Source organism: Phoenix dactylifera, chromosome 8 (genome assembly GCF_051530095.1).
Source record: "Phoenix dactylifera cultivar Ajwa chromosome 8, Ajwa_hap1_PhDact_Kaust_v1.1, whole genome shotgun sequence".
Lineage (NCBI taxonomy): Eukaryota > Viridiplantae > Streptophyta > Magnoliopsida > Arecales > Arecaceae > Phoenix > Phoenix dactylifera.
Genome location: NC_143197.1, coordinates 2603803 through 2621657, shown reverse-complemented (window position 1 = coordinate 2621657; position 17855 = coordinate 2603803). Strand labels below are relative to the sequence as shown.

The 17855-nt window shown below is 37.4% G+C and overlaps 2 protein-coding genes across 3 annotated transcripts; both read left to right on the top strand.

The window, feature by feature from the left end:
• Nucleotides 1-399: 399 nt before the first annotated feature.
• LOC103708987 (mitogen-activated protein kinase 5) lies at nt 400-5317 on the top strand. The gene is made up of 6 exons (XM_008794124.6): nt 400-1012; nt 1243-1372; nt 3027-3164; nt 3274-3606; nt 3739-3922; nt 4884-5317. Exons 1-6 carry the CDS (start codon nt 861-863, stop codon nt 5054-5056), a joined length of 1110 nt encoding a protein of 369 aa, XP_008792346.3. The 5' UTR covers nt 400-860; the 3' UTR covers nt 5057-5317.
• A 2191-nt stretch (nt 5318-7508) lies between these two features.
• LOC103708996 (putative LRR receptor-like serine/threonine-protein kinase At1g67720) lies at nt 7509-17814 on the top strand. 2 transcript variants are annotated; one of them, XR_003386276.4, is made up of 15 exons: nt 7509-7967; nt 9009-9540; nt 10843-11348; nt 11455-11587; nt 11778-11849; nt 11982-12050; nt 12131-12202; nt 12638-12706; nt 14893-15044; nt 15128-15369; nt 16139-16265; nt 16333-16401; nt 16490-16675; nt 16947-17082; nt 17325-17814. XR_003386276.4 is itself a non-coding variant. In XM_008794136.6 (15 exons), the coding sequence occupies exons 1-15, from the start codon at nt 7898-7900 to the stop codon at nt 17637-17639; spliced, it is 2745 nt and encodes a 914-aa protein (XP_008792358.4). In that variant the 5' UTR covers nt 7509-7897; the 3' UTR covers nt 17640-17814. The 2 variants fall into 2 exon arrangements, 1 of the variants encoding a protein (XP_008792358.4); XM_008794136.6 differs by having other exon boundaries at nt 16490-16670.
• The last annotated feature ends 41 nt before the right edge of the window (nt 17815-17855 follow it).

Genomic DNA, 17855 nt, shown 5'->3' with positions numbered 1-17855 from the left:
ATATCTGCTTTCTGATCTCATAGGCCATAGCCTTCTACCTTTCTTGAAGCCGCCTCTGCATCAAGATGAAGACAAGAGTACATATTTGTAATGGTATTATATATATATATATATTTCGTGTAGATTTGCGGCTACTTGCTCACAAATTATATAAGCTCTCACCTTCCATTCCACGTCGGCCTAAATTTCTTTCCCATGCGAAAGGGTTTATCTCTGGGCCAGCTCATTCCGGCCGCCATATTTTTTTAATAAGAAAAACAAAAATTTAAGTCATGCGTTATTTTTCTCGAGACGGAAAGAAAAAAAAAAAAGAAGCATTGAGCTGCCTTTGTTTAAAAAAAAAAGAAAAAAGAAAAAAAAAAGCATCAGTAAGGCAGATAGCGATCAATTATCATCACCGTTGAATGCGAGGAATTGTCGCCCACACCGCGTGCACGAGGGTGGCCGCGTACGCCGTCAATCATGACCGTTGGTTTTTATCATGGTATATCGAGTGCGCGCTTGATGGATGAGGTTCGTAGAAATCGGCGATCCTGATTGGCTGCCGTAGGCAATGACTACTCTTTTTTTTTTTTTTGCAAACGAGCAATAACTACTCATTGAACACGCGTCTCGAGAGGGAAGTGGACTTCCTGCCGCTGATCCGGGGGCGGCGGCGATCTCAGCCGTCCGCGTGCCCTCTCCCAACGACCTTCCCCTTTCCTTCACGGAGCCTTCCCGGAAAAAAAAAAGTAGAAAGTCAGGAATCCCCCATAATTCATAAATACCCCAAACTCCCCCTTTGCATCACAACGTAAGATCCAGTTAGTCTTGTTTCCTTTATTTTTTTCTCTGCCCCCCCGGAAAAAAGATCGGGAGAGATGGACGGAGCTCCGGCGAATGAGTTCCCGGTGGTGGTGACGCATGGAGGCCGATATCTTCAGTACAACATATTCAACAATTTGTTTGAGATCACTGCCAAGTATCAGCCTCCCGTGATGCCCATTGGAAGGGGCGCATACGGGATCGTTTGGTACCCGTTCTTTCTCTCTCTCTCTCATTTTTCTCGTGAATTCTTCTTATTTGTTTTACTTTTACCAAAGCAAGAATTATAATCGGAAAAGAATTGATAGCTTCTGATGAGCTAGAGTTGATTATTGTGGAGCCAAATAGCTCTTGATGCTGATCCAATTTGGATCGTTTCACCGTGTGATCTGTAAACCGTGCTGACTTTGAAATTTTTCCTGGGTGTTTGTTTTGTAGTTCGGTGATGAATTCGGAGACAGGAGAGATGGTTGCAATCAAGAAGATCGCCAACGCATTTGATAACCACATGGATGCAAAGCGGACCCTTCGCGAAATCAAGCTCCTGAGACATTTGGACCATGAGAATGTACGCGATCGCTGCAGCCACTTTTCTAGATCTTTTAGTTTTACATACTCGCTGGATTTGCCTTCCTTGATTGCCAATTCTATCAGCATATAGTTATTTTGTGAGGAACTTTGTCATCGGATTGTGTCCCCAAGGATCCTGTAGTGTTCATAAAGCACAAAACTTTTGTTTTTCCTCTTTCCTGTTTTTTTTGTGTGTTAAATTTTGTTGCTTTGCCTAGAGCGAATTGCTCAAAGCTTCATTCTTGCTTCTGTGTTCTAAGTACAGTTCTGGTGCTCGAGGACTTGTCCAGCTTAATCCTCCCTCCCCCTAAGAAAATCAGTCTAATCTAGTCCTTGGTATTGAATTTATTATACGATAGCTTATTTGATTTTTCTCTGTATGTGATTATAGTAGCATGATTGATGGAGCTGCATGAAGAATCTGACGTCACGAACTTCCTTCCAAGCGAGAAAAAGGAACAAGAGAATCTGACATCATGGACAACATGCGTATTGAATGATTCAACCCACCAAGAAAAACTGATAAAACCTAAAGTGTGAATCTATCTAATTTATCATGTATGCTTCTCGAGTGCAAGATCTCCTGAAGCATTATAAATTCAAGGCCTTTGTCTATGTAAGCTTTTATATTGTATGGTCATCATCAACTCCTGCTACTAGCGTATTTTGACTATAGAAGTAGTTTGTTAGATGTAGGAAGTTGTTTAATTAGAGTACTCAAAGATAAAAAATTTGGCATTTCAATGACAATCAGGATAGCTCAATTAAGCTCGGAAAAATGGTCGGCATGTTGCAATTTCTTAGACTTGACCTGTCTCCTGCTTAAGTCCCATCATTGACACCACCTATTTGAAAATGGGGATATGGTGAAATTAAGTACTTTGTCCTCTCATGACAATAGTATTTGAGAGCTAAATCTGATGGCTGTTTAATCTGGATTTAGCTTTTGGTTTGCCCAGGATTTCATTTGACTGTTACTGCACAGACATCTAGTGTGCTGGGAGCTAGAATCATTTGTTTTGTAACTTGTTGTTTTGTTTTCATTGCCTGACACACAATGATCGTCTCTCTCAAGATACAGTAAAAATTCGCTGGGTATTTCTAAGAGGTGTGCGCTAGTTAACCTTCCTTCATGTCATGCTAAGGTTATTTTGGCAAATGATCGAACAGTTTCTAATATTAAGAACTAGAGCAATTTCATTTTCCATCCAAGTTACTGGAAATATAAGTTTAACAGTCATATCAAGATGCTGGCAACCTTTGTACGTACAAGCTGAAATTAGCAACTATGTGCTCTTATCAGTTTAACAGATACTTAAAACTTGATATCTGGATTAAAAAAATTCAGATGGAGTACAACTCAAATCATTTTTTGTTTCCAATATTCTTTAGACACATGCAAGTTGAGATGTTAGTTAAAAGCTTCATGTTGTGGTTCAAATTCAGCTAGAAAAATGCCTAAATCATGACTCATTTTGCAGAATTTTAAGACCTGCTGGAATCAGCAAAATTTTCAATAATAGATTAATTTTTTTTTTTTTTTTGATATTGCATCACCTAAGTTATTTTTTTTTTCAATTTTTATTTTGAAGATGAAATATTCACACCACTTTTACTTGATTCTTATCTTGATTGAATGCTGTTACTTGCAGGTTATAGGAATACGAGATGTAATCCCACCACCTATCCCCCAGGCATTTAATGATGTGTATGTTGCAACTGAGCTTATGGACACTGACCTCCATCATATAATTCGCTCCAATCAAGAATTATCAGAGGAGCATTGTCAGGTAGTAGTTCTGGTCCACGTTTCTCCATTTTATACACAGAAAATCAGTTTCATTTGCAAGTCTAATCCCTGGCAACTGATGAATGGCTTCCTACTGGCCAATCATTCAGTACTTTCTGTATCAGATCCTTCGTGGTTTGAAATATATACATTCAGCGAATGTTATTCATCGAGATCTGAAGCCCAGCAATCTTCTGCTTAATGCAAACTGTGATCTAAAAATATGTGATTTTGGTCTTGCACGTCCTACATCAGAAAATGAAAATATGACTGAGTACGTAGTTACTAGGTGGTACAGAGCACCAGAATTGCTGCTGAATTCAACAGACTATACTGCTTCCATTGATATATGGTCTGTAGGCTGCATTTTTATGGAGCTAATGAATAGGAAACCGCTGTTTCCTGGACGGGACCACATGCATCAGATGCGTTTAATTACAGAGGTACGATAACTACCAGCTAGTGAGACTTCATGAATTTGAAAAATATATTAAGTTAAAAAGGAGTTAATAATTTGACAGTTCGAGTACTTGTTTCTAGTGCTGATGCTTACGACACATCTTTTAATCTTTCAGTGCATTGGCACACCCACTGAAGCGGAGCTTGGATTTCTACGGAGTGAAGATGCAAGAAGGTATATGAGGCATCTACCCCAGTATCCTCGTCAACCATTTACAAGCCTATTTCCCCATGTTCATCCAGCTGCAATTGATCTTGTGGAAAAAATGTTGACATTCAATCCCTCCAAAAGAGTTACAGGTATTTTCTTTTTCTTCATCTTTAAGAGGTTTTTAGTGCTATATTTGTTAATTTCCCCAATTGCAAGAACCAAGAAAGAAACAAGGGAGAAGACTTGGTCATATTTCAGGTATAGTTTTAAGTAAATAATTAGAGATAAAAAAGAATCTAGGGAATGAAAGAAAAAGGTTCCATCTTCTTCTTCTTGTGAGTTACAGTGTACTTTTGGCTAGCTTTATTGAATGATTAGCCTAAGAGACAAATCTAATGACTGACTTTCTTAAATGCTTCGGTACCTATAGAAAACCACATTCAGGCTCAGCACCCTGTTCTTGTTCTGAAAATAAAAGCTTATCAATGCTAGCTGTCATTTTGATTGCTTATATACTCGCTGTCATTTTGATTGCTTATATACTCACTGCCAATGGTATATAGCTGTTTATCACAAGATCAGAAATTCAGACCCCTCTTTCAGCAATTTATTGGCCGATGACTGATAGATAAGATTGGAAGTAATGTCTATGCTCGTAAATATTAGTTATATTGCTTCCAAAGAGTAGTATCAAGGAACCTAGGAGAGAGGGCCCAACCAATATGTTTTGTGTGTTTTGGGAGAACTGGAAATTATATTACAAGAGGCAAGCTTCTTTTTTTGAAGATTATTTTATTACTATGGCACATGCAAGCTTCTCCAGAAAAAGAGAACCACTTTAATACTTGCTATGATAATACAATTTAGGAGGATTCTTTTACTGTGAAATTATATCTATGCCTTTTCCATCTAGTGAGTAATAACTCTTCTTCGAGTGTGATTGTAGTGGGACTATCTTAGGTCCATTACACTGTCTTCTTCAATATGGGTTCCTTTTTGTGAATCACATCTGCTTACAATACTTGGGGAGAATATAACTTATTGACTGCTTAAAAGTTGATCCATTGCTTCTTGTTGTCATTCTAATTCTTTTTGCTTATGCTTCTGCAGTCGAAGAAGCACTCTCTCATCCATACCTTGAAAGGTTACATGACATTGCTGATGAACCTGTTTGTATGGAACCTTTCTCCTTCGACTTCGAGCAAAATGCCTTAAGTGAGGAGCAAATGAAAGAGTTGATATACAGGGAAGCTCTAGCACTCAACTCAGACTCTGGCCACTGAAAAAAAAAAAATTATCATTCCAAACTTTCTGATTTGAATGCTTTTGTAAATATATGAGAGCCTGAAGACTTTGGCGATTGAAATATTCAGATTTTTATTTTGTATTTGGGTGTGCATGAGGAAGTTATTTATTTGTGCACATATGACATCTGAGTTGCATGTCAATGTATTTGTGAGACAACATTATGTATACCTGGGTGTGTTTGTATCAAAAATATGTTCAATATCGAAATGTTCAAAATTTTAGTTTATCTTCTCTCATTTTCTGAATCTCGTAGTATGATATTGCAGTTTCCTGAGGAATCTTCAATTTCATTCAGCACATTTCGATATTACCTGATTTATGTCTTATGGTGCCAAACAAAAGCATTACTGATTTTATTGGATTAAGCCTTTTAGCTGTTCTGCCAAGCTTAAATATGTGTATGTGATGCCGTATACTACGTTTAAGTTCTTGTCCTCTATGGTGCCATCATACCAGCACCAGAATACCAGGTCCCATCAGAAGTTCTCATTCTAGATGTTCAGACAACTCTGATGAAGGATCGGAGATGTCAAAAGCTGAAAGAAAAAAACAAAAAAGATGGTGTTGATAATATAAAGTCGTCAGGACTTGTTTCAAAAGACCTATTAGCTTGTTCATCAAAAATTAGCTTATTATAAATTCCTCAAGACAATATAAGTCTTCAAGACGGCTGCAAAATTAGCTTGTTTCAAAAGACTTGTTTCTTTTCCACCATACTCCATCTAGTTTTAGTAATCCAGTACTCTGCCAACATTTAGCTTGTTCCATTGTTGGGATTACTTCTTTTCTTTGCTGCACTTAGTGCAGAGCTGCATGAACTTCCCCCTGGCATTTCCAAGTAAATTTGCTTCTGTGCTGTTTCAATCTGGCTTCAGAGAAATTGGCTGCAGAAACTTAATGCAGTGAACTCCAAATAAGATGTGTTATGTGGCACTGAGAAAAAGTGAGGGCTGCAAAGTTTACATGAAGCAAAGGAGTCCTAGGCTTGGTGGAGCGCATAACGAAGGACAATAAATTGTTATCAAGAGTCCCTTCTTCTCCAATAATTGGATGATTGTCCTCAAAGGAGTGCAACAGGAGTGGCCCAACAAGAACTGCTTGGCTTTGGAGTTTCTTCGCATAACAAGATGCCACCCTATTAAAGGCACTCACAAAAAGCCATGGATGGTAGCCAAAGTTCCGTAGATCCATCAAAGTGCAATCTTTTTTTCATAGTAGCAACATCAATTAACCAAACTCTTGAGACCTAATGATAAAGTTAAATAAATATCTAAATCGGATTCATAAGTAGATGACCTCACATTTATGAAACTTAACCTAGAAGGAAGCCGTTCTCAGTTCTCTTCAGGCTCTCTCCTCCCTGGTCCAGCTCATGTTCTCTCTTCTTGTTCTTTGTGGGGGCAAGCTGCCTGGATATTGCTCATGTGATACTTTTTACTTTATAGCTATTCAAATGTTCAATCCAGAAAGGCCCATCTCATCTTTGCTGGAAGCCGGTAACTCCAATAAACTGTGGACATTGAGGAAAAAGTGAGGACATTGAGGAAACCTACAGGGTTAAGTGAGGTTGAAGCTCAACTGATAGCCCTAGGAGTTTAATAATGCGAGATGAAGATTACACACACAAACACACACAATAGTGACTCAATTTGGTTAATTGCAATAGAAAAATAAATGCACAATAAGGAAAAGAATGCGCGAGAAGAGAATGGAGTGGCACAAGAGATTTTGAATTGTTCTGCATTTTACACGCTGGTTATCTTTAGTAGAAGAAACTAGAATATCCCATGCATCCTCGGAAAATTGATAGTTAATTTAGATTAGCAGCAAAGTAATTTCATTTACTAAGTTGATGAACATTCTCTATTTGTAAAATAATGCTTGCAGCCAAGAATTCTATGTAGTGAACCTTCATAATTTATCCATGAACTCCACAATGCCTCATTTGTCACACCCCTCTTTACCTTTTTTTTTTCCCTTTTTTTTTGCTTGAGGCCATGGATTTGAATTTCTCAGTTCGGACGAAGTGGCATTTTTTTTGACCTAATGGGGTAGATCTATTTTTACTCTGGTTGAGTTGAGATATCTTAGTTGGACTCAACAGTTCTGGTCATCCAAAAAGAATAATTTCCAGCAGAAACATATTGTAACCCGGAAGTTTGGATTTATACTGGATCGGTCAACTTGATGTGCCAATTAGATCAATGGAGTTGCTGGAATGGCTAAAAAGAAATTAGAATATAGGTGTCATTAGGTGGAAGATCTTAAAATAGGCAAATCGGCACGAGAATAAAAAGAACCAACGTTCCATCGAGAAAGAAAAAAAAAAAGGACAACTTGTAAATTGGACTTGAGTGCGACCCTATTGACCCTATCCACCGTAATGACTCCAAACTATTAAAAAATTAAATTATCAAAGGAATCCCCAATCAACCAAGTACTACTCCCGAGGCCAGGAGCGGTGAGCTAACCTTGCGAGTGGCTAGACTCCGGCAAAAGATAGAAGCAGCTGGAAGGCCCGAAGCCAGAGCGAGACTCGGCCGGGGAGGATCTGATCCGGTCACCGTCCGGTGAGAGAAAATCCAGGGCCATCGGTTTGCGGGCGCCACGTGCCCTTTCTCCTTTATAAAGGGAAAAGGGGGCCTTCTCGCCTCGCGGGGAGCCGATCTCCTTCCCACTTCCGACTCCCTTTTCAGTTTGCAGGCTTTTTCTTTTCACTCTATTGTTTTCTGCCAACACTACAGCAGACTGCAGATGCCTCTGTAACTCAAATCTCATGATCTCGGACTAAGTCAAGGAGCTTTGGCTCTCCATAAATGGCGAATAATCTCCAATTCTTCTTCCTCCATCTGTTTCTTTTCTCCGTTTCTAATGCTCAGATGCCAGGTATGTTACAGTGAATTATTCTATAGGATTATTAGGTTTTTTTTTCTTCCTTTCAATACACTGGATGCATTGTTTGTAGTTGGATCTGCTGGTTGATGTGGAAAACTAAGGATTACTGCTCTGGACTTTTAGTTTGTCCTCGTGAACACAAATTGATTGAACATTTCTTTGCATGTAATTTGGTTGTGATGTCGACATCTTGTTATAAGTTCATGATAGTTAGAGATAGACACAATAATTCACCTTTTCGGGTTTCATTATCCTGGCGACTTCTGTTGTCATCATTGTGTTGTGGCGTGATATTTTGCTTGTTCAGTAATAATCCAATGAGGATCATCATTGTTCTATATTCGAATGTTGAGTAGTAAGAATCCACAAAATGTTTATTACCCTGACATGCAAAAATTGCAGTCTAAATTTTTCTTCTGAAAGTATAATAATTCTGAAAATTTGAAGCTTCGTTTACCTATCAAGTCATTATTAGTACATTGAAAATCTACTTCTGATGCAATATAGAAAAGAATAGTCTCACTTCCATTGTCATTTTCAGCTCATATGAATATAAATGGCATAAGTGGTCTGACCAACAATTCGTGTATCTTGCTCTAGTAATAATGGAAGTTATAACACTGAGGCAGTTGATGACCTCTATGTGCTCTCTTTCTCTCTCTCTCTCTCAATATTTTTATTTTAGCAACCCAAGGTTTGAACCCTGGAACTCTCGAAGAGAAAGCCCATAGGGGTGAGGTTCCAACAACTGTTATTAACAGTTGTTGGCATCTCTAGGTGCGCACTTCTTTTTAAAATTCTCTATGCTGCTGATTTTTCCCCCTCAATTTCTCATATGCTGTCTGCCTGTCACCTTAGCATATGTCTCATAGTGCTATTTCATTGAATCATATTTATTTATTGAAAGCATTTTTTTCCCCTTTTCTATAAGTAACTAGCTTCTAGGTAGATGTATCTGAACAAAGATAAAAGATATGCAGCATTTTTTTTCCTTTTAAGAAATAATTTATGTGCATGCTCTTCATGAGGCAGGTTTTTTGAGTCTGGACTGTGGAGGTACAGAGAATCATACGGATGATCTTGGTCTTGAGTGGACTCCAGACAATCAGTCGAGTTTTGGTGGAACAGCTAATGTATCAGTTCCAAATGAGACCCGGAGACAATTTACAACAGTACGTTACTTCCCTGCAGATAATAGAAAGTACTGTTACACATTGGATGTGATAACCAGAACTCGGTATCTTGTACGAGCAAGCTTCTTGTATGGGAACTTTGATAACAGCAATGTTTACCCAAAATTTGACATCTCAATCGGGGCAACTTATTGGTCAACCATTGTTATCTATGACGCAGACGCCATAATAAGTGAGGAGTTGATTTTGTTGGCTTCTTCTCCTAAAATTAGCGTGTGCTTATCTAATGCTACAACTGGACAACCATTTATTTCTGCCCTCGAGCTACGACAGTTCAATAATTCACTTTATCACACAGAATTTGAAGCTCAGTTCTTTATGAGCCTCTCTGCAAGAATAAATTTTGGTGCAGAGACTAATGAGTCTGTCAGGTATTCCTTGTTCATGCTTTAAGATCTGTTTCACAGTTCTTGACTGCTGTTTTTTGGATATTTCTTTTGGTTTCTAATACATTACCCTCTTGAAGAAACTGATTTAGATGTTTACATGTGTCAAAAGATGATGCAAATGCTCTGTGATCATCCTACTTTACCGAAATGGTTTGTGACTACAAAGTGGATGCTCTTCTATGATCATGTTGTGGGTGTGGTTTCCTAAGATGTAAGATAAGATTAAGGATGTTATTAATCTGCACCTGTCCTGTACTATCTGAAATCCATGACATTCCGTTGGCATCTACTTTGAAAAGCACCCATCACTTAAAATTCTCTAGAATTACCCTACAGATCTAGCTACACAATCTAGACTGAAAAAAAATCATGCATGAGTGTTGATAGGCATGTCACGTTATTGCTTCCTAGCTGGCTTATGATAAACACAACAATGCTCATTTGTCATAGTCATGTAATATAATTGTGCCCAATATTACTGCTATGTAGGTTTCTAAATCTCATAACTATTCTCTTATGAATATGATGTCTATGCTCCATATCATGCACCCCAAAACCCATGAATTGGAAAGAGTTCGCTCATTTTATTTGATCTGAGAACTCTTCGAATTTAAATCCAAGAATTCATGATAACCATAGATCTGTTGCCCACAATATTGTAGAACTCTTGAAGATTAACTTGAAGCAATCAAATGTTCCTGCCTAGTCTAGTGATCATCGAATCTTTGCGATATATGTGGGCCCATGAAGAAAGAAGTGATTATATGCCTACCAAGAAAAGAAAAAAAGAAACTGAAAATATAAAACTTCAGAAATCAGATATATTTTTTCTAAATGCAAGATAGAGTAAATACAGGACTACTAATACAATACAGGATCCTAATAATGTCCTTGCAGACTAGAATAAACATTTATCATATGATGATGGACCTGACAGCAAAGGTCCATCTTCTTTAAAACTGAAAAAAACACTTCCAAATTGAATGAAAAACTTTACTCTGGAATATCTTTATCATCTGATGGTTGACCTGGCAGTCAAATCTCTGTCATCTGTTTAAGCTGAAAAAAGCATTTTTTTAGATTGAGTAAGAATTTTAATTGGGCATAAAAGATTACACTTTAAGACTTGGATAAGTTTCTAAAATTAAGCATCCAGAGAGTAGCATTATTTTCTTCTAGTTCTGTTTATGCTTTAGCCATCGTACATCCTCCTCCCCACCTTGCTTTGTCATTATGTTGTGGCATGTCAAGGTTTTTTACGTTCTACTGATGTTTTTCTTTCAGGTATCCAGATGATCCATTTGATAGAATATGGGAATCTGATTCTTTGAGGAGGGCAAACTACCTTGTTGACGTTGCTCCTGGAACTGAAAAAGTATCAACAACATTGCCTGTAGATGTTAGCACTGGTGAAAGACCACCTCAAAAGGTGATGCAGACAGCTGTAGTGGGTCAAAATGGAACCTTAACTTATCGGCTAAACTTGGATGGTTTTCCAGGGTTTGGTTGGGCATTCTCATACTTTGCAGAAATCGAGGATTTTGGTTCAAATGAAACAAGGAAATTTAAGTTAGCTATTCCGGGAAATAAGGATGTCAGTAAACCCACAGTCAACATTGAAGAAAATGCTCCAGGGAAGCATCGGTTGTATGAACCAGGATACTATAACATATCCTTACCATTTGTCTTCTCTTTCGCATTTGTGAAAACAAATGACTCATCCAGGGGACCTATCTTAAATGCTTTGGAGATCTACAAGTACCTGCAGATAAATTATGGCTCTCAAGATGGTAAGCTTGAATATCGTTTTGTCATACCTGTCTAAATTGTGTTCTTTTATCATCTGAATTGTATTCTTTTATTAACTGCACCTGGAGATCTTTTCTGTTATTGCAGCACCTGTCATGGCAGGTTTTACATCACATTACCTGCTTGCAATTTGGGCTCAAGAAGGTGGGGACCCATGTTTACCAACTCCATGGTCTTGGGTGAAATGCAGTTCAGATCCACAGCCAAGAATAATTTCAATGTATTGAACAAAATTGGTACCCTTGTTTCTATTTCTTTATGTTTTAGGTGATGTATTTTTCCCTTGGTTCTAACTTACATAGTTTGAATCTTATCTTGATTGACCTATAGTAGATATATATGCCTATCTCCAATATTTACTAAAATATTCTATCCAAGTCCAATCTAATGTATTTTGGTACATAAATCAGTAATTTGTCAGGGAAGAATTTGACAGGGAATATACCTTCAGAATTGATGAATCTGTCAGGCCTAGCTGAGCTGTAAGATTTTAGTAGTTCTTTTTTTCTTTATGAGAGGTGTGTGTGTGTGTATGGTTGTATGCGCACCTTCATGACCTATCTTTTTCCTGCCATGAACCTCCTCCATAATCATTGCCAATTCTGTAATTGCAGATGGCTTGATGGTAACATGCTTACTGGTCCGATACCCGATTTTGGCGGATGCTTAAATCTGAAGATAATGTAAGAAATTAACTATTTGGCAGTTTTATCTGTAAATTTTTTTAATATGCTCAGCAAAAACTTGTTTTTGTTTGATGTAGTCACCTTGAGAACAATCAATTAACTGGTGAGCTGCCTTCATCATTGGTGGACCTACCGAGCCTAAGGGAATTGTAAGTCTTATATCTGGATATTGCTCAACCGATTGTATTATGCATTTACTCTTGAAAGAATACTTTGAGGCTTTCTCTAAAAAGAATGGAATTCATTTGAATTTGAGTGGCATTAGGTTATCTTTAAGTAATTGCTTTATCCTTAAGAAATTGAATTGTTTACAATTTTGAGATTCTTTTTCTTTTTGAATAATGTTGAATTGTTGGCAATTAATTTGTGATGGTTCCCCAATAAAAAAGAGGGGCAACTTATGGGTACTTCTACCAACGGTACACTATGAAACTCATTAATGTGTCTTTCTTCTGGATGCTCTCTCTCCCCCTCTCTCTCTTGCCCCGCCCCTCTATTTCGCTCTCTGTGTATGTACTTCTAATCATGCTGTCCATTGTATGAAAAAGGAGGCTTAATCACTTTATCAAAATTGATTGTTGCAGGTATGTTCAAAATAATATGCTGTCTGGAACTGTGCCTCGTGGTCTTCTCAGCAAAAATATTGTTTTTGTGTGGGTATTACTTCCTCTGCATTGACAAAATAGTGCATGCAACTTCATATATACTTCTGAACATAACGTGATATGACAAGAATGAAAGCAGACGACAGCTATAATTGAAACATAGAATTCTTTATGTTTGTGTGTTTGCAAAAGGATATAGCTCTGACTTCTTCACCATGTATGCAATACATGCTGAAGAATAGAAATGGATGGCATTTAAATGTACACCATGTATGCAATACATGCTGAAGAATAGAAATGGATGGCATTTAAATGTACACCATGTATGCAATACATGCTGAAGAATAGAAATGGATGGCATTTAAATGCACCATGTATTACATACATGGTACATTTATGGGGTCACCATAGATTTACTTGCTTTCCCTAACTTCTTTTATTTTATACAAAACTATCTCGGTCACTTGCATAGGTGCAAGATGCAGAACCCTGCTGACTGTCTTATAATAAGGTTATGATTGTATTGATAAATTTCTATATACACTGGAAAGCATATGATATGAAGTCATAAACTGATTACTGACAGCAATTTATGTTAATGGTTATGGTATTTTATGTCAGTTATGGTATTTTATGTCATGGGCACATAAAAGTTATCTTGGAAACTTTTGATTGCATGTTTAAGAAATTTGGAAATTTTCTATTATGCTAGGCTCATGTATAATGTCTAGGAGAGAAAACATTGTGTATAGTGGGAATTGGTGGGTTGAGATGGGGCGCTGAAGAGAGTGTTATCATTATCTATATGATTATTTTCTCTTTTTAGACACTTAGGTCCTGCTATCTGAGTGTCAAGGAACCCATCCACAATTTAGTATGTGAAGGTTCTCTTCTATCATCATCACCTAGTAGAGCCCTCCAGTGGAGCTATCCAAAAACTCGTCTCTTATTCCACTTAAATGCATTTGAAAATCAAATTCAGCTCATTTTTTCTATACAGGAAATGGTGGAAAACATGAGAGGAAACACATGCAAACTGAATTAAAAAAATAGAAAACTTATTGAAATACTTGAAAATAATAACAGAGAAACCTGTTGGAACCATGCAAGCTAGGTTTTTAGCAGTTCCGTATGATTATCATGCATATCCCAGGAGTTCCCCACATAGTTTTGCAGTTATCATTGCCTGCTTTGCAGCTTCGAAAAACATTTTTCCGCTTAATCTCAGTCATTAATTCATGATTACTTTTCTTCTCCCTTGTGTTTTCCTGTAGTAGCAATTATGCCCTCTAATAACATATACTTTCTTGATAATTAACGGAAGCATTTGTTATACATTATGCTGGAAATATATTTATCAGATCAGCCTTCTTATATGGGGACTTAAAACTTTCTCATGTACAATTGCCTGCTACTTTCTTTAGAACAACACACAAAAGAGAATGAAATAAAACTTATTGCCCAGTGTGCTTTGATATATTGGAGTACTGCGAAAACATCCATATTGCAACAAATACAGAGTGTGGCTACTGGGAGGCAGTGAGTTACAGAATTTCTTTCACATAAGCCATGGCTGAACTGATCTTAATCCGGTCATAGTATCCAAGAATTAAACTGTGAAAAAATTTAGAGATAAGTGAAATACTGCGTAATATCAGACATATAAAGAGGCTCTTTGAAAATAGGTTCTCTTGTTTTTGGCTAGTAATTTTAGATAGATGATGATGGACTTTCCTCAGAATGATATTGTACCTACTAAAGTTTCCTGAATCAGGATTTGGTTTGGCCCCACATCTCTGAATTCTACAGGAGTTTCGGGGGCTATCTTTTAAAAGAAAAAAAATTGAAATGTTGGTACAAGCATGAGCATAACTATAAACAAAAGATACACAATTTATTTCCAAACAAATAAACCAACCAATGCATATTTACCTTTTAAATATGTTTTTCTCAATAAAAGGCAGATTCAGTGGCTAAAGAAACATGTACAACATTTATTTATAGATATGAAGTTTCCTTTCACTGTGTTTTGTGTTAGTTGATATTGATTGTTAGATGCGATTTCGGACACATCCAAGCACTCTTGCTGCATTTCTTTGTTTTCTGGAATATTTCAATATATGCCTCAGAAAATCTCTTTGGTATTTTAACCTATTTCAACAACTCATTATTCATTTAATCAGTGAAGTTGCTCTGAGCTAATTTGGGAACCTTTTTCAATAATGTATGTTTAGTTTCTCAGGAAATATGCATCTTCGAGAGGAAAAAAACAAACATAATCGCATTATAATTGTTCTCTGCTCTGTGATTGGAGCATCTGTGATGCTTTTGGCTGTAGTTGCCTTCTTGTTTGTGTGCAAGAGAAGGAAGTTTTATTCAAAGGAAGGTATTACTTATTAAAACTCAATCTTTTCAGTTCTGGTTATCAGTTAATATACACCTATAAAAATATGGAACTTTTCTATTCAGATGATCTTACCAACGTCCTACCAACTCAAAAACCACATTCTCCTGTAAATGAACTTGCCACAAAAACAGCCCACAAGTATACGTTATCTGACATTGAAGAAGCTACCGAGAACTTCTCAAAGAAAATTGGTTCTGGAGGTTTTGGAACCGTATATTACGGAAAGATGAAAGATGAAAAGGAAATTGCAGTCAAAGTTCTTAGAAATGATTCTTACCAGGAGAATCGACAATTCTCAAATGAGGTAACTTCTTTACGCATGCAGAGCTTTAGTCTGATGAATTTATGCAATATTTTATCCCTGACACCAGTAATTGTATTGGTACTGTTCTGGCATACTGTATGCTTCTTGGTGCTGGCACAGCAATAATGAGGTGACGGACCATGTGTTGGTACTGCAGGGCATATCAGTATTGCTGGTACCCTACAGATATGGTATGGTATATGGTCGGCATGCACTGGTTCTTCAAACCTTGTTACTTAGATGTTTCACTGCAAGCGAGTCGTATGTTTTCATAAGCATCAGATTTCAATTACTAGGCATCAAGGAAAGTAAATTTTACATAGAAGTTGTTAATATGGTGCTAAACAACTAAGTTTGCTTCGGTGTCCAAGCATGCTGCTCTTATTAATCCTCATTGATAAACAGCTGTTAACTCCATAAGAGATGCCACTAGTGACAAACATTTACCTCAAATCAACATTAGAACAACCCGTCAAAACCTTTGTATGTTTAAATACTCAAAACCTGTCGTCTTATATTTGTATTGGCCTTCAACTGGATATACTGCAGACATTAATTGAACACGATGTTGTTGGTGATGCCAACTTAAAGAGCTAACTCCTTTAATACTACAGTAATGTTTATAGACCCTAAAGCATTTACTTGTATCTTTCTGTTGAGGCAGAATTTAGGACAACAGTGAATGCCCTGATATTTCTGTAGTTTGGCATGAAGTAATTATTTATTTTAATTTCCCCCCTTATAGCAACTGATGATGCTATCATTTTAGGTCTCTCTGCTTTCAAGAATACATCACAGGAACCTAGTAGTATTTCTTGGTTACTGCCAGCAAGAAGGAAAGAACATCCTTGTTTATGAGTTCATGCATAATGGAACTTTTAAAGAGCACCTTCATGGTAAGTCTCGTTCTGGTTTATTTGATAATGTTTTAGAAACAAAATAATCTGTTTGTCAACTTGGCAGGAACCTTAACTCAGGAACGGCGTATTGGCTGGCTTAAGCGTCTGGAGATTGCTGAGGATTCTGCAAAAGGTTTACATATTAAAATAATTAAGAATTTAATATAATCTCCTTTTTCCATAAAACATAACACTAATCAGTATTCTGAAACATTTGCCAGGGATTGAGTACCTTCACACAGGCTGTTCTCCAGCTGTTATCCATAGGGATCTGAAGACCAGCAACATTCTTCTTGACAAGCACATGAGAGCAAAGGTCTCAGATTTTGGTCTCTCAAAACCTGCAGTGGATGAATCCCATGTTTCAGGTGTCAAGGGAACTTTGGGGTATTTAGACCCTGTGTAAGGTCCTGTCCCCTCATAAATAGCATATCATATCCTTTTGCTAATAATAGATGAGCCATATTGCCTGTACCACCAAAACAAATATCCTGTCAGTTTGTGTCATCCCACAGGTTGTGCCTGGATTAGTGTTATTCTTCGGCACGGGTTATTGTTTGCAGGAACTTAAGCATTTTTGGCAGCAATACAAGCACATAGGGCTATAGTTTGTCGATGATCTTCTCATTTTTTTTGCCTCAATCTTTATTGCTGATTAACTATTATTAATATGTCTAGGTACTGCACCTCTCAGCAATTAACAGAGAAGAGTGACATTTACAGTTTCGGCGTTATTCTCCTGGTGCTGATTTCAGGTCAAGAGCCAATATCCACCACAAATTTTGGCGAAAACATTTATCATATAGGCCCATGGGTTAGTCCACTTATCCACTTTCATCTTGTCATGGACCAAATTATGCTATATCTACTGCCAATGAAGATCGTATACTTGTTTAGTTATTAAACCTAGGGCAGCTTCGGCAGTCGATGAGCACAGTTTTTCTTATTCCTGCATGTTACATAAACAGTACAGAAATTTCTCCATGTTTTTTCCAGGCCTTGTAAGATGTCCTTTTCTTCAACAAAACTCTAATCCCTATAGACATTCATCTGCAGGCAAAGTTTTATTATGAGAGTGGAGAAATTGAGGCTATCATCGACCCTTCGTTGCAGAACGATTACAATGATATTCAGTCTGTGTGGAAGATTGCTGAAGTGGCAGTTAAGTGCATTGACTCACAAACGGGAAATAGGCCATCAATATCAGAAGTGCTCAAGGAGATCCAGGAGGCTATTGCAATAGAACGAGGCCCCAGGATTACAAAGTCGGATATTTTCTTCGGTTCTTCGTTGATTGTAGATGCCGCGAACTTGTGTAGTTCTGGGCAAAGAGCTTCCGTTGATTCTTTTATCCAGCCTGATCTCCGATAGCTCCTCCAAATACTGTGCACCCAAGTGATTCTGAATTTTCCTGAGTTGGAAATCATAATTTTGGACAATGGGAGAGTTGCAGAAACTTGTAATCGTGGACAAAAACTTGTTATTTACCTTCTCATGTTTCTTTTTCTAAGGGATATGGTTGGAAATTCAGAAAATTTGAACCAAATTTTGCAAGCGTGCAGAAAGAACACACAAAACCTTTTTTTC

Excerpts from the sequence above, each read along its gene's own strand:
- LOC103708987 (XM_008794124.6), top strand. The coding sequence starts at position 861 with ATGGACGGAGCTCCGGCGAATGAGTTCCCGGTGGTGGTGACGCATGGA. Across the intron at positions 1,013-1,242 it reads GGCGCATACGGGATCGTTTG|TTCGGTGATGAATTCGGAGA; the intron begins GTACCCGTTCTT and ends TTTGTTTTGTAG. Across the intron at positions 1,373-3,026 it reads GACATTTGGACCATGAGAAT|GTTATAGGAATACGAGATGT; the intron begins GTACGCGATCGC and ends TGTTACTTGCAG.
- LOC103708996 (XM_008794136.6), top strand. The coding sequence starts at position 7,898 with ATGGCGAATAATCTCCAATTCTTCTTCCTCCATCTGTTTCTTTTCTCC. Across the intron at positions 12,707-14,892 it reads AGCAAAAATATTGTTTTTGT|TTTCTCAGGAAATATGCATC; the intron begins GTGGGTATTACT and ends ATGTATGTTTAG. Across the intron at positions 15,045-15,127 it reads GAAGTTTTATTCAAAGGAAG|ATGATCTTACCAACGTCCTA; the intron begins GTATTACTTATT and ends TTTTCTATTCAG.